The 15,627-nt window shown below is 51.8% G+C and overlaps 2 protein-coding genes across 2 annotated transcripts; one reads left to right on the forward strand and one right to left on the reverse strand.

The window, feature by feature from the left end:
- Positions 1-4,730: 4,730 nt before the first annotated feature.
- J4E85_007475 (uncharacterized protein) lies at positions 4,731-5,612 on the forward strand (the record flags this gene model as incomplete). Its single annotated transcript, XM_051471707.1, has 2 exons — positions 4,731-5,505; positions 5,599-5,612. 2 exons carry the CDS (start codon positions 4,731-4,733, stop codon positions 5,610-5,612), a joined length of 789 nt encoding a protein of 262 aa, XP_051324781.1.
- A 3,020-nt stretch (positions 5,613-8,632) lies between these two features.
- On the reverse strand, positions 8,633-10,543 carry J4E85_007476 (uncharacterized protein; the record flags this gene model as incomplete). Its single annotated transcript, XM_051471708.1, has 5 exons — positions 8,633-9,832; positions 9,880-10,084; positions 10,134-10,245; positions 10,305-10,427; positions 10,501-10,543. 5 exons carry the CDS (start codon positions 10,541-10,543, stop codon positions 8,633-8,635), a joined length of 1,683 nt encoding a protein of 560 aa, XP_051324782.1.
- Between the last annotated feature and the right edge of the window lie 5,084 nt (positions 10,544-15,627).

Here is a 15,627-nt window from a genome sequence, read left to right on the forward strand (position 1 = left end):
CATTCCTCGGAACTGGAGATTCACCCCAGACTCTACAATCAACTGAATGCTCTAAAGCCTGGCTTCAGGACTTCAGGCCTGATAGATTCACCCACAATCATTGTGCGTCAGAAAGCACGTCAGCGGATTTGCACTCGCCACAATCCGATGGTGAAGATACTGTTGATTACTTCGCCTTTGTCAGACCGAGGCCAAGCCGCGCGATCGTAATAAAGACTGCGGAAGGCGAAGGTACAGAACAGTCTACCTTCCGGAGGTGTGATCTTGATAATGCTGGCTGTGTCAATCCGTGGGATGTGGAGCACCAGCCCAACCCGGTTATATTCTCTCACTTGTCATCTTCAGTAGAAGTCACACCGGCACAGAATATCGACGATAGCACAGCATGCGCTCCAAGTTCAGAGATGCTGTCAACGCCAGGGGACTGTATTGGGATGAGTGCCTCACATGTGATCAGCCTCAACGATCCCCCGGCCCAATGCGCAACTCCTACAATACTCGATCCAGGCGGCACCTTATTGACACTTCATCCCAACATGACTGGATCTTCGGATGATACGATACTTTCGCTGGGCTCTAGTACATCGGAGCTCTCAGTCGAATCAATATCACCTGTCACAGCAACTTCTGGAGAATTCTCGCTGTTCAAAGGTAAAGAACGGTGCTTAGACAAGCTTGGAACGATCGAACTCATCGACTTCGCTGCGATTACACCAGTGAATCAGTCCTCGAAAGACTTCGATAATGACATCACAGTCACATTGTCATTTGATTCCCATGTCTGGACGGACCGCGGCGCGATGGATCTTGCTTCGCAAGTATTACCACTTCCATTACTGCCCAACGTGTCGTCGCCAGCGAAGCCTTTAGTGTCTCCCTCGAGATCAACCGTGATAAGCACTGATGCAACGTTCCCATGCCCTCTATGCCACGTTAGCTTTCGAACACCAGGCTTGAGGAGGTACGTGGTCTAGATGCACAAGCAATCGTGACATCCATGCTAACAAGAGTCTTGTCAGAAACCATCAGAATCGTAAACACAACCTCCGATACCCTTGCACAATTTGCAGCTCAAGGTTCGGGTTACGAGCGGACCTCCAACGGCACGAAAATAACGTCCACCGATATGATACGCACGTCACTCCCACGAAACTATTTCGATGCCCAAACATTGAGTGTACGACTCCGGGAAAGACATACGCCCGGAAAGATAACTTCACACGACATGTGCAGCGTTGTGAGAGGACCATCGCTACAGCGAATCCAACGAGAATTTGAGTTTGGAAAGTCATAAGGGCGACATTTGCACCGAGAACTACGAGTCGAGTACCGAACAAGACCCGCATCCGATCTGATGAGGCATACCGAGTGTAGTTGAAGGACTCAAATTTGAATCAATCACAGTCTAATGCTCTATCAGAGGCGTAACAGTGAACATACTCGCCCACTTTGGCGAGTGCCATTAATATGGCTATACTTAGGCATTGCGCGTCTCCGGAACTATATCATAGGGCAACCGTTCAAAGCGGAGACGTGCATATGTCGCCTCTCACGATGTGTGCCAATAGAAGACAGGAGAGATATCATCTATCCTGACTTCATGAGGGCAATCTGCATCTGCATGATGTGCAAGATGGGGTCCTTCGAGTTGGTGCGACCTGCACCTGTGATTGGCTCCAACCCAGCAGTATGGGTATGCCTCACTCAGCCTCATGGTCTATCCACATACTTTATAATTATGACATGGTCTGTCTCTGGCCGCCCCGGAATATCTGTTTCATTGTTGAGTATCCTTACACAGACGACATGGCCCCCATCGCCTTCGCTGTCCGCTCCGCAATTCTGCATGACGCGCCTTCTCGGAGCAAAAGAGCCTTACCTGCGGCCAACGCCCCTTCAATCGTAATTGGCGTCACTGTCTTGGTCACTTGCTTTGCCGTCGCTATTGGAGCAACATGCTGGCTATTCTGGTGGAGGAGAATAAGGGGGAGGAGGACGAAGCCAAGCTTGCCCGAGCTTGAATCAACAACTGTCCGACACGAACTCAAATGTAACTCGATCGTGTCTGAGCCCACGTTTGAGCACACACCCGAGTTTGAGCCCGACGTACACGAGCTACCTGCAGCCCCAAGATTAGTAGACACTAAGGCTGCCCTACCACCTGATTACTCGGAATCACTGAGGTGCCAACACCCAGCCCTATATAATACTTCGGCGTCTCAGCCGACGCTTTCAACGACACTTGACTCTTCAAAGTCTGAAAAGCGTAGTGCCATCGAGCGGATACTTGGTATCAACACAAGGGCTGCCTTGGAACCATTGTCAATTTACGGAGGTAAGTTTGGCCCTAGCTACTCTACTGCGTCCGCTGATAAGATACATGCAGCCCGACCAAGCCTATACATTGCTCCTGCAAGTATTTGGAATAGCGAAAGATCGGGCATACCGCAGAATCAACAGCCTGAACAAGCTTATGTTGATCCATATGAAGTCGAGTTTGGTCCAAACCCCGTGATTTTTCCAACACCACCTCCGGGGCCAGCGAACAAACCAGACGCGGCTTTACTCACCGAGGCGACTTCATCTATCGAGGCGCTTTCTCCGAATACTGAGGTGCAAACGCTCGGCGATCACGTCAAGTTTGATTTTGATCTGCCTCTACCAGAGACCGAAATGGCTGATCCCAATGAGCTCAGTATGCGCCACCCAACGCCTGATGGTAACAAGACGTTCATCAATACCACACAAGGAGATGTCACGTCGCCGCTAAGTCGTGATCTCGCACAAGCTCATCCAGACGATGAGATAGAAATGCAAATTGACGGTGCAAGAAGTCCCAGTATCCATCGGGAACCGGTATTTGATGTGGTCTCTAGATATAGCCCCGACCAACAAGCAGAAGACCCTGTTCCAGCATTTGTTTTAGCATCCACCCCCAATCTGGCACCACGCAAGAGAGAAGCAGGCCGCGAACTAAGCCGGTTAGAGATCAACAGCGCAAAGACCGAGCCATTCGACAACCACGACCGCACGAATACCGATCGTTCAAGACAAAGACGGCGTCACCATCAACGCGCGTTAATGCCCAAAACGTCGTCACCACGGACCGCGAATGTCACAGCAAGTCCGCAGTCCAGCAAGTCAACGCCTGATTCTGCAATGACATACTTGAGTTTCGCGTCCACAGCCACACAGGTCCCCTCACCAGGTTCAACAGCTATCACAACACCGTCTATAGGAGCCGACTCCCCCGCGACGCCATTTACCCCGTCAGACAACAAACCCATCTGCCGAGACTGTGGGCAGGTATTCAACACCCCAGGCCAGCAAAAGTACGTACTCTCCCTGCCTGCTTCACCTCAAGATACCTTCAATGATTAGCCAAACCCATACTAACTCTATCCCTGCAGGAAACACTACAATCGCCAACACAATCTCCGCTTCGTCTGCGACATCTGCTTCCGTCCTTTCGGAGTGCGAGCCGACCTCGAACGCCATGAACATACAGTGCATGTAGACTTATTCCGGTCCAACAAGCGATTCTGGTGTACGGTTCCTGGCTGTAAGACGCCGAATCTGGAGTGGCCACGCAAGGACAATTTTATGAGACATGTAAGGAGCTGTGAGGCGAGAGCGGCGAAAGTGACGGGAGCTGATAGGGGAAGTGGGAAAGGGAAAGCACGAGCTTTAGATATGGACTGCGCTTCGTAGAACTGGTACACTGAAACCAAGATGAAAGCAGAATGGTACATTTTGATTTCGTTCGACCCTCACCTCAATGCATTATATATACATGGCCCATCATCTTCTGACATAGCAGGCATATCATCCAGGCTGGAAACATGAACGGCGACATCTATTTTGGACGTTGCTGAGCTGTGAGATCGTGACATATTCGCAAACCAACTAGTGGTATCGACGCAAATGACACCCCCAAAGGAATTCGAGAAACTACAGAACAACGCATGTAATAATGTGTTAGATGAAAGCTGTGCCCGAAAGTGGCGGTGCAAGCGAGTAGAATGATCTGATTGGAATCGCTAGGCTGCAGGCTGCAGGCCGCAAGGCGAAGGCCGTCAGGCTGAGATCTAACAGACCATGCGCGGCAGACTCCATCACCACACACATCTCTTCGATGCTGCGAGTGCTACAACGGCGATGCGCTGGGTTCTACGACATCGACCGCAACTTTCGGTAGCACGACTATTGCATCCACACTCACACCATCAACGGCTCTGTTGATTCGCACATCGCGCCAGGTACGTTATAAGGCCGCCAGGTTCGGAAGCGCTTAGTTGCAGTATAGCTGATCGCTGATACCACAACGCTAGGCTTCGAGAATTCACTCGGTCCCGTTGAAGACGCACCCTCAAACTCATTCACCAAGCAGCACGAACCTGTCTATCTTCCTACCGGGCGCGTCGTTCTCCCACGCGAGATACACAGCTAGGCAGACGGACAAGACAAGTTCTTGCGGACATGCACGCGCGTGCTGCTGAGAGCCAACCGCGCGCACAAATACCTTGCAACTGAACACCGATACAGAATCTCTGAGCGCCCATCGACTGCCAGGCTACCGGCTGCTTGACGCATTCCGTTAGTGCACCTACTCTGACAGGTCGGATGAAAAACTCTTACTCTACATTTCTAAGCTCTCCCTGACGCTACACTTTCGTCGCCATCAAACTCGTCCCGACGTGCGTGTCGTGGGCAGATACGCAGGCGCCGTGATGCGCCTCTTAGAACGCTCACTCAACGGAGACTTCAAGCTAGTGTCTTTCAACGATGAAAGCCTTCCCCCGTATGCCATCCTATCCCACACCTGGATCGATGATCAAGAGGTCACATACAAGGAGCTAGTCGAAGGTGCCGGCCAGGAAAAGAGTGGCTACGACAAGATCCGTTTTTGTGGTAAACAAGCAGCAGCGGATGGCCTCCAATACTTCTGGGTCGATACCTGCTGCATTGACAAGTCTGCTGGTGTTGAGCTCAGTACAGCCATCAATTCTATGTTCCGTTGGTACCAGCGTGCATCCAAGTGTTACGTATACCTAACAGATGTTGTGGTACCAGAGGAGGTTACTGACGCTAAGGCCTTTCCAATAACCTGGGCGGAAGCTTTTCGACGCAGCCGATGGTTTACTCGGGGCTGGACGTTGCAAGAGCTGCTAGCACCGCCATGCGTTGAGTTCTTTTCCAAGAACGGAAAGCGGTTAGGTAGCAGGATATCCTTGGAACAGGAAATTCATAAGATTACTAAGATTGCTACTGAAGCTTTGAGGGGCAAAAGTCTTGCTGAGTTCAGCATTGTGGAGCGGACAAGCTGGGCGAGCCAACGCACAACGACGTTGAAGGAAGATAGAGTATACTGTTTGCTAGGCATCTTCGGGGTATTCTTACCGCTTATATATGGAGAAGGAGAGAAATACGCGACTCTAAGACTACGAGAGGAGATAGAGAGGCGACTGGCAAGCCAGGAAACGGGAAGGCCCCTTGATCTTTTTGGTGCGTCTTATCATTTGCACAGCGTTGCATCCTCCGCGGGTTATACACAGCTGACAGTATGATTACAGGGTTTCCGGCATCACCTTTTCCAAGAAACGGGGTACTAGTCGGACGCGGAACCCAAGGACCCGAGGATCATCAAATGCAAGAGCAACAAGACCCCATCATAGAGCAAAACACAACACGCTGCCAATTTTTGCAGCAAAGCATTCCGCCGCAAGTGCTCTTACAAAACCCGGTAATTCTGTTCGACGGCTTCGATCAATGCTTCGCCTTCAGTCTTGACTGGATATCCTCTTTGAGTGTAAGTCAACTCCTTATGTACTCATTAAACTATCTAGTCCACTTATATGCGATAGTCCTTCCGTGAGCTTATGGCAAGAAGAGCCTGGGAGGTGCTTGAGGATAGGTTCAAAGAGAAGGGATATGCCAAAATTCGGAGAGGCGAGTTCCTGCTTCAAGATCAATCTCGGCGTAAATTAGACCTGCGCCGGCCTTGGAAATCTATTGTGAAACCTGGTGAGCAGAGGTATATGAGCATCAAATTTCGTGACGATATAGAAACGCCAACGAGTTGTCCACACTGTGGGATGATGAGCATCGCCTCGGCGATGGAATCTTGGTGGAATAGATTGATTCATCCCAGGTGGGACGGTTTAAACCAACCCTTGGAGGGCCAGGCTATATTTTGGCGAGTTCTCCAATGTCAACAAAATTTGACTCGGCTGATGATAGATAGTCCAAGTTGTCAAGTGACCTACCAGAGAATCGTTGATCTCGACGATGAGGACAGCGCGGAAGATAGAACAACAAGCAATAACCCTTCGGAAGTTCTCTCAGAGGGTCCATCAAGGTATACTGTTACAGAAGAAGAACTCAAGTATTGCTTTCGTCGAATTATCCTCACGACTGAAGCGCCTCAGATCTCAGATCTCGAAAGCATGATCTGCCTCGATGGAAACGCGGATGGGAGCATAGATTGGGATGGGGATAGGATCATGGATTGGGATGCGGAAAGAAAAACGGATTGGGATGCGGACTGGCATGTGGGTCCGGATCTGGGAGTGGATGAGGGGCCGGATTGGAGGGATTCCTCAGTATCTGTTCTGCCGAGATGGTCGGCAAAACCGTCAAAAATTCCTAGGCTAGTAAACGGGCGTATTGTCCTCCCAATTCCATCAGATTCACACTAAACTATTCAAAGAAAACGCTATGACCGCCGACATAACCTACGCTATATTTGCGATGTTTGCCTGCGTCCTTGGGGTACGCGCCGATCTCGAACGCCACGAACACACAGCGCAAAGAGCCTGTTCGGTCCAACAAGCGCTCTTGGTGTACTTTGCCTCCAGAGGTAGAAGTATGAAGTTAGTATATGTCTCACATGCATTTCGTACAGCTAGAGCTTAGCTAGATGCTAAAAGCAAAACGAGGAGTGGAAGCTGAAGGAAATTTTTACAAGGTATGGTAAGAGTTGTGAGGCAAGGGCGTCGGGTGTGGATAGGGGAAGTAGGAAAGGAAAATAACGAGCTTAGATATGGAGTGATGTTTTCTAGTTGACATGTCGACACATGAACAACTTATAGAAAGGCTCGTGGGGAGGCTGGAAGCCACCTGCAGTCATGATTGGGCGGGATCCCGTGCCGACTGATATCAGTATGCCGCCGATTGTGTGAACACTCTTGCACTAGGATTCTCAATCTCCTCGCCGCAGAGTACTGTCTCATCTACCGCCCTTCTGACACAGTAAACCTAGTGTTACCGACCCAGAATCATGCGAGCATGTATTGACGAATTTCTCTCTCTCTTTTTGTTCCCCATGTGCTCCGCCGCCGTGCTGATGGCTGTCGTTGTCTTAAGTATACCTTTACTTTCAGCAACGCCTCTTTACATCGTCATGCGGTTCAGCCTCAGCACCAATCACCATCGAAGATGAGACAAGGCTACTTTATACATGTCCAGATTGTCCCAGGACATTCTGCACACCAGGTCTACGAAGGCAACATATGCCCTCACAACTACAGAGCATGAACTCTGACCTCCTTTCAGAAACCACCATAACTGTACACATAACCTCCGCAACACATGCAATATATGCAACAGCATGTCCTTCGGCCTAGCAGCAGACCTGAAACGTCATAAGAAGAACGTGCACCAACAATTCCTCGGCAGCGAAAAGATGTACCAATGTACAATCCCCGGCTGCTCGATGCCCACCAAGATCTTCCGACGCAAAGACAACTTCAACAGACACGTGAAGCGGTGTCGTAAACAGATTGGAAAGGGGAATGTGGTAGAACGCGAGGAATGTGAAGTCAAGGAAGAATGAGACAACCTTCCACGACACGAATCTAATAATGAGAAGAGCAAGAACCTATTCCAGTCTGTTATCCATTAGCCAGCATAACAATTGAACAATATGATACAGAGAAAGCGCATATGAAGAGTAGGAATATGGGTATTTAACGTTTCGCGCACAATTATCGAATACAACATCCATCCCCAGCATAACCTCCACTCATAAGATCTCATAGCGGTGACAGCAGCGGCGGCACATAGCGTTGCCCATAGCCCATGCATCCAGCATCCCGACATCCCTATACCCACACATTCAAATGTACAACAGCGCGACTTTCCTCTTCAGGGGAAGTGGAAAAGCCGACGCCTCATCTGTCCCTTCTCTTCTCTTGCCTTCCTCAATCTATACCCTAATCTCGTTCTTCGTTCGTTGTGCTTACGGGGCAACAGCTGCCCCATGTGTCCCCGCGGTCTCTCTGATGGAAAAATAACAATTGCCTACAACGCCCGTTTCGCGCACACCTCTTTTTTCTCAGGGTGGTGGAACTATGCAACTTCGATGCGGTCGGATAAGGAGAGGAAGCGACAACCACGATGTTCGAAGCGTCGTCGCTGAAGATGTAGGAGGGACTGGCATGTATGAAGTCCAAGACAACACGCCAGAAAACGCCAGGCAGGAGAGAAGAAATCGGCCTCGGGAAAAAAAGTCTCCTGGGAAGACATCATCTACGGCAAGGGAACTCGTTGGAAGAAAGGGCGTTTTGTGTGGGGCGTGACGTGAAAGAAGGCGTGGCAGGCGGAAAAAGGTGAGGAAAAGAGAGCAGGCATCTCAAGTATTGCTGATGATGACTCTGGCGCCTTCTTTCCCCAGCACACCCCTCTCTTTCGCCTTGGGACTCCTGTCCCGGCCCTTTTTGCGACTGAGGAAGCCGAGCATTCCGGAGGGTTTCTCAGCTTGGGCATCTTTCTGTACGAGGGCGGAACTTTGGTTAGCCATCTCAGTCCAAGAACCGGTCTCGTTGAGAACTACCTGTACGCCTCCGCTGGTGCTGATGCTGCGTTGCGAGCCTCGCTGGCGGTTGTTCATCGGGCGAGAGAAGGAGGGAGTGGGGACTTCGGAGCCGTCGTTGGGGAAGTAGTCGACGTGCTCGCCGCGTTGCGAGGTGGGTGAGCCGGTGTTGGCGGTCTGGTTCAGTATGTTGGTTGCAAGGGGAGGGCTGCCGTTGGGAGATTGCGTCGATCGGCCAGTGGCGGCGGAGCGTGTGGGATGGAGTTCTGCGTCTTGGGGATTGTTCGCAACTGGGCGACCCCAGGGATCTACTGACGGTGTGGTAGGTTGGTCCGGTGCGCTTTGGTTGCTCGTCCTTGAGCCGCCGACGGAATCTTGGGGATCTACGACTGCGACCGCGGCAGGCGTTCGTTGGTCACCAGCAGTGGTGTAGTTGAAGGGCTCGAAGAGGGTCTCAATCATCCTGTGCAGCTCTTCAGCCCTGATCTCCTGCTCGGTCGCATCGTCCTTGAGCGCCTCTCTAGGCTTCTGTCTCCGCGCTCTTGCCTCAAGCGGTGCTTCTTCCAACAACAGCTCCTCCAGGTCGTAGGTGGCATCGAAGTTGGTCTTGTCGCTCGACGGGATAAAGACGGGCGGGATCTCTTTGCGCTCTAACGCGATGAAATCGATGGGACGGAAGAAGGGATTGTCAGTGAAGGACTCGAATCCGATGGCGCCTATGCGCTTTGTCCTGTTCTTCTCCAAGAGCGAGCTGATGGCATGTAGACAGGGCATGGATACGGGGGGACTGGTAACGGGGTATGTGGGCTCTCCCTTGGAGATCTTTGCCGCGAGGGAGTCATGGCTGCTAGCCTCGAAGGGTCGCTTGTTGTAGATGCACTCGTAGAAGAGCACGCCCAGTGACCACCAGTCGACTTCGCATGAGTATCCTTTGCCTTCGTAGACCTCGGGCGCGAGATAGGCGAGCGTGCCGGACTTGCTCGTCAGCGGCTTGGTGGGGACAAAGTCGGAAGCGACATTCTGGGCATGTTAGTGATGGCCGGAGACATGATGAGGAGCGAGCTTACGAAATCTGCCAGATGGACATGGCCTTCGGAATCCAACAGCACGTTGTCTGGCTTGATGTCCCTGTGTACGATGCCCTGCTGGTGGATGTAGCGCACAGCGCAGCCTAGCTGGGCTATCCAGAAGCGCACAGCCTCCTCTGTGAATGTCTTTCGCGAGATGTGGAAGCGCAGGTCACCGCCATTCATTAGATCGACCACGATATATCTGCCCTTGTCAGCCGCGTGCTAACTCATCGCTGGGAGGTATGACGTACAGGTATTCAATGTCCTGGAAGCTGTAGCGCAAGTTGCAGAGGAAGGGATGGTTCAGGTGCTCGAGCATGCGCCGCTCGCGAATGATGTTGCGGACGCTTTCCGAGCGTACGACTGTGACACGACGTCAGCTCGAGGAGTGCTGGGAGGGTGCACAGGGCATGGAGACGAACCTTCATCTTTGCGTATGTACTTGAGCGCAAAGGTGAGACCCGTGTCTTTGCGCTCGACAATGCGCACCTTGCCGAATGCGCCCTTGCCGACGACTCGCAGCAGCCGGAAGTGGTTGAGGTTTACTGATGGTGTTAGTCTTGGTGGTCCATGGATGCTCTTCGACGCCCTTCTCTTCAGCCAGATCATGGCACGCACCTTGGTCGGTAAAGACGACGGGCTTGCCGTTGCTCTGACCCATTGGATGCTTCTATGGCAGAGTGCCTGGAGAGTGGGAATGCGTGTCTAGTAATGCATCAGGCGACTGGGAAAGCTGGCCGGGGGATCGGGTGGGGACGGGGCCGTGGTTGCGGGCGGCGGTGGGCAGGAGGGCAGGCTTGGGCGGGCGGGTAGTCGGGGATTATTAAGGCAGAAGCAACAGGTCGAAGACTCGTGATGGCAGTGAGCAGCACGTCGAAAGGAGGGCCCGACAGGATTGAAGAGGCACGTTTCGCAGGCGTGGCCCTTAGCGTCGGCAGGAACTAGCATGGGTAACACGTTTGAGTCGCATCCTTGCTTTCACACGAGTGGCTATCAAAGGCGACCGAACCCCCCCAGAGCTAAGCGTCGACGCTCCCTAGAGTCATGGCGTGCCAGCCACACCACAACGCCTGGCCGCACGATAATCGAGCGCCATAGCATGTCTAGATTTAGGGTTGGCCTTATTGGGGTACAGCTGCAGCACGCAACAGTCCCCCCGTCTGCCATGTGCAATCCACCGGTCTCCCACGCGGAGCTGTCACGGGACGGGCACTCTATCTGAGCCCAAGGTTTCCGGGGTGGAGCGAGACGGACGACGTCGTCTTGCTCTGCTCCCGTCTGATCTGCACTACCTAGCTAAGCTCGGACATGTGCTGAAACACATCTTCAACCACAAGGACGCTGCGCAGTCATAGCACGCGATGCATTTGTCCGGCGTTCGTGACAATTTCCTTCTGCAACCATCTCGTCAACGCTGGCAGCAAACGGCCCTCTCGCCGATGTTAGCCTGTCTACAGCCTTCATCGTCGTTGACAGACCCCAGAGAGCCCTCGCGGAGCCGGCGCCGATTGGCGTCTCCTAGTTTCTTCTTTCTAGACCCGCTTTCTTCTACTAGGTAACAACGTAGAACCGTGCCACGGGCGACCACCTCTGCCTCCAGCCAGCTGCGGGTACTCAAGCCGCCGAGTCCACTCCACGTCAACCGGAATTGCTTTGGCATCCTTCGCGCAGCCTCGACGAAAAGTCCAAGAGAACAAACAGTCGCCAAGCTCATCAGGTATGTGCACCCTAGCAATGCAGGCGGGGAGAGCAGGAGCCAGTGCTCACATGCAGACCTCGACGAAGAGCGGCGGCGCATGGTATAAACTTTCAAATCTCTCCTCTTTGCCCTAGGCGTGATAGTCTTGGCGGCCCCTCGCGCCTTCTCCGGGACCAGCACTAACTCTCTCACTTCTCACCCCTCGCGACGAACACCACGGCCTCATTGTCATGGCATTCTTGTTCTCGGGACCTTCTGAGTCGACATGCATAAATCCCTGTCCATCGCCGTCCCGGCCCGAACAGTTCCTTCCACTGACATAATGTTGCACGACACCTCATCAACCGTGGGCACAGACAGCAGACCCTTTCGCGGATGCACTCCGCTGCAGTTGCACGTGTCTGTTCGCGTGCGCGTAGGGACAAAGTTTCGGCTGACTACACCCACACCAGGCTAAAGAAGTCGCGTTCTAGAAGACTTCCGTTTCCTCCGAACGTGCAGCAGTGTGGACACAACCACGCGGCTACTGCGTGCTTCATGCAGCCAGGTGGGTTTCTTCAGCCTCGTCAGTCCCTATTGCTGCAGTGCGCCCACCCTAGTGCTGTCTCCAAATCACCTTTGGATCCGGCTACAGTTGTGGCTCATTTCCCTAGACGCATACACCTCGTGTCGGTACCTTAATGCCAGGGCAACCCTTCGAACGCCCATCCTGCTTGCATGCGGCACAGCAAACTCCTGACGCAGCCCCCTATGCGTTGGCAGCCAATCTTCGAGCAACGGTATTCTACCCACAGCTTCCCCGTTCCCAAGGCCTTGTTGCTGGTTTCGCACCCGCGAATGAGTCCAATGTCTGTCCAGTCAGTGGTGTTACGGCTATCGATCGCTGCTATCCAGTGTCTTGGGTGTCAGCCCTACAGAAATGCGCTCGGGCGGCACAACCAACTCGAATACCACGAACATTAGGATCACGATGAGCTACCTCCTCTGCGACTCTCGCTTAATACAAGGATCCATTAATCTGCAACAGGCGGGCGTCAAGAGCCCCTTGGTGGTCCTCGGTTGATTTCATTGGCTGGACCTACATCCCGCAATGCTGACTACCGAATGCATCACATCCGGAAACTCCAGTCTCGTACTAGCGCTATTATGCATCTGAGGACCACCCACAGGATGTGAAGCACTTATCTTCGACATTCCAGCTGAGCTCGCCCTGCGAGCAGTGCTTTTGCCTATTCTTAGCGCCATCGGGACCAGAGCCTGTTTGCACAGACTACATATAAGAGTGTGTGGCGTTTGAATAACGTCCTGCGCAGAGTGGTCCTGCAATGCCTGGACTCATGCTGCGGAGAAGATGCTGGAAGCCTTCTCTCCAGAACCAAATTGGGGGAGTCGATTATGTCGCCATTAATGTGGCTGAAAAGCCTGACGAAAACTGTCTTTACATCCCTACATCGCTTAGGTGCAATACCTCCACTTCATGCACGTAAGCTATGGATATCCCAGCACGTACGATTTCGGAGGGGTTGCAGATGAATTCCTGTACCACGATAGTATGCATGGTCTAGCACGGGAAAACTCGTGCTGATCGCTGTATTGACGGGCAAAAGAATCGATGATTGTGGCTTGCATGTACCCCGGAAAACTGCCAGAAAAGAGTCGAGGCCGGTATTGAAGGAATGATCGCCCATACCCTGTCCATATTCTCATAAGTGGAGCACACCGCCAACGCGGTCACGAGTACATCATGCAAGGACAGGATTGGACAGATAGCTGTAGCTTGCACCAGGGTGGAGCATGTAGATCAAGGAAGTAACGTAGGCCTATACAGTCTATCAATACAGGTAAGGTGATTACTATTCCCCTTGAATAGGGCGCGATCTGGTTTTGCCACGACTACCATCTGCCAACATACGGCATCGTGCTATCAGCAACACACACATGTGAAAAGGGTCTTCAACGACACGGTGCAAGGAACAATGAGCATCAACTTTACCAGTCTTGTAGTATTTACCCAGCATCTGAGACCTATTTGCACTTCGACGGCAAGTGGGAGAAATAGCACCACCAACCCAAATAGGTCGTCAAATCCTAGATGATATCACAAACAGATTGGCAGATATGCCACCCCTCAAAAGTATGCAGGCGACCTCCTTTACTCATCTCATTGCTCTAACACTAGTGCAGTAGAGCGAACGAATGACGGTCGACGAAGACAGGACTAAGAAAGTGTTGGTCAATAGAGAACGAATGCTCATCTCTCCCAACCTACACCAAAGAAGTAAAAGCTAACACCCACTCGCAATACGTATTCTTTATTCAGCTCATCGCAACAAACGACACTACAGTATACTCAAACCCCCTCCCAATCATCTTTGCTAGTGTAAATATTATATCGTCATTACCGACCCATTACATCGATTGTGCGCAGCAGAAAGCATCCCGTCTGCAAATGCTGTTGGTTTCGTGGTGTTGGTTGTTTCCCGGTACATTTGTGCAGAAGATAGAGGGGAGCATTGAACGAATTCTTTTGGTTCTTGGCCGCAGGGCCTTCTTCCTACTGAGTTGTTGTACTTGGCTGGCTTCTGAAATTCTTCTGGGGCTGGTTGAGCGCCTCGAGATGCTACGTGTGCACTTCATCTATCTTCGAGATAGAAGCTCCTGGATTCCACTGCCTCGTTCGCCATGTATTCTCTGCGGATATTTCAAGAATGCACATAAACGTAATATACGTAATGACTACCTCTTCGCGATGCGTAGCATCAGACTTTTCCATGTGTCCATGGGCGCCTAACAGTCTTGCAGAACGGGAGCACATGTCAGTATTGGAGGCCAAGCTAAGTCTTCGTGCTTTACTAGGTTTTTGTATAGTCCGTGTTCTCGAACACTTCTTATCGAGGGCGGACGCACTGTAGGCCTTGGACACATGGGTAGCGGTGTGTAGCGAGCGCCGTCGTAGCTGCATAGACCTGCGTAGAGCTAGCTACTGCCATTGTCTCTGCTGCGAAGATCATGATACTACAGGGGGCGAAGAAGGGTGGTGGCAACTCACCGTGTTTTCAATCGGAGGTTGAAGGTGTGGTATCGGTTCTATTGGTTAACTCGTATACGGAGTGCATCTTCACTGTAATGGGGCCTCCGCGTATCTCACTGACGTCATCCCAATACAGCCTCTAACGAAGATAACTAGAAATTCCTCGTGTTCATCACAAAAAGAGAAACATGTTCCATGTCTACATCGTCAAATCGAGGCATCATAGACACTAAGTTGCACTAGATGAGTACTCGCTCTGACGATCGATCAGGAAGGAGGGCAAAGAAGAAGGGCACACACCCATGACCGCCCGGGTTATCATCTGGTAAACTCCCGAAATCTGAGATGGTGTGAGTCCGCGCTGGTCCACAGTCAGCCAAATATGCGGGATATGCGGCATGTGCGGCATATGCCATCCGTGACCAGCTGCTTGGATACAAGGGTATCGGCGTTGAGCGTGATTGTATTGGACGGAAGAATGCTTCCTTGGGCGTCGAGTGGCGATTCTAGAAAGAAGCTGAAGGTGTCGTGCATGAAAGATATCGTAGATCAGGAGCTGATCGACGAGCTGCCTGTGCATTTACGCGGGTTTCGTTTGCTTTTTTAAGGCAGCATACCACGAGTTCGGTATAGCACCGTAAAAAGTAAATCCAGCGCTTTGCTCTGGGGATAAGTGTTTGATGTTTTTGATGTTTGTAATTTTCTCGATGTTTGGTGTGCCATCGTATGATAGCCTGTTGTGCTAGGTGCTTTGAAGGGTGACAAGAACTTGGATAAGCCGCTGCAGACACCCACATAAAGCTCCCTGCACCTAGTAACCCATGCAAGACCATGCTAGATCCCAAAGGAGTCTATTCGTACTACGCCCATTGCTGTGTGTATCTTTTCATGCTTGTGTAAGGATACGAGGTTCGGGTAGTACGGCGCATGCGGACATGGATTTGGCTGTATGCGCAATCAGTCAAAGCCGGAAGGAATATACGATGATCAGATAGCGCCCTTCGCGGGGTTCAAT

This window comes from Alternaria conjuncta, assembly GCF_024043145.1.
Source record: "Alternaria conjuncta strain BMP 0040 chromosome Unknown scaffold_10, whole genome shotgun sequence".
NCBI lineage: Eukaryota > Fungi > Ascomycota > Dothideomycetes > Pleosporales > Pleosporaceae > Alternaria > Alternaria conjuncta.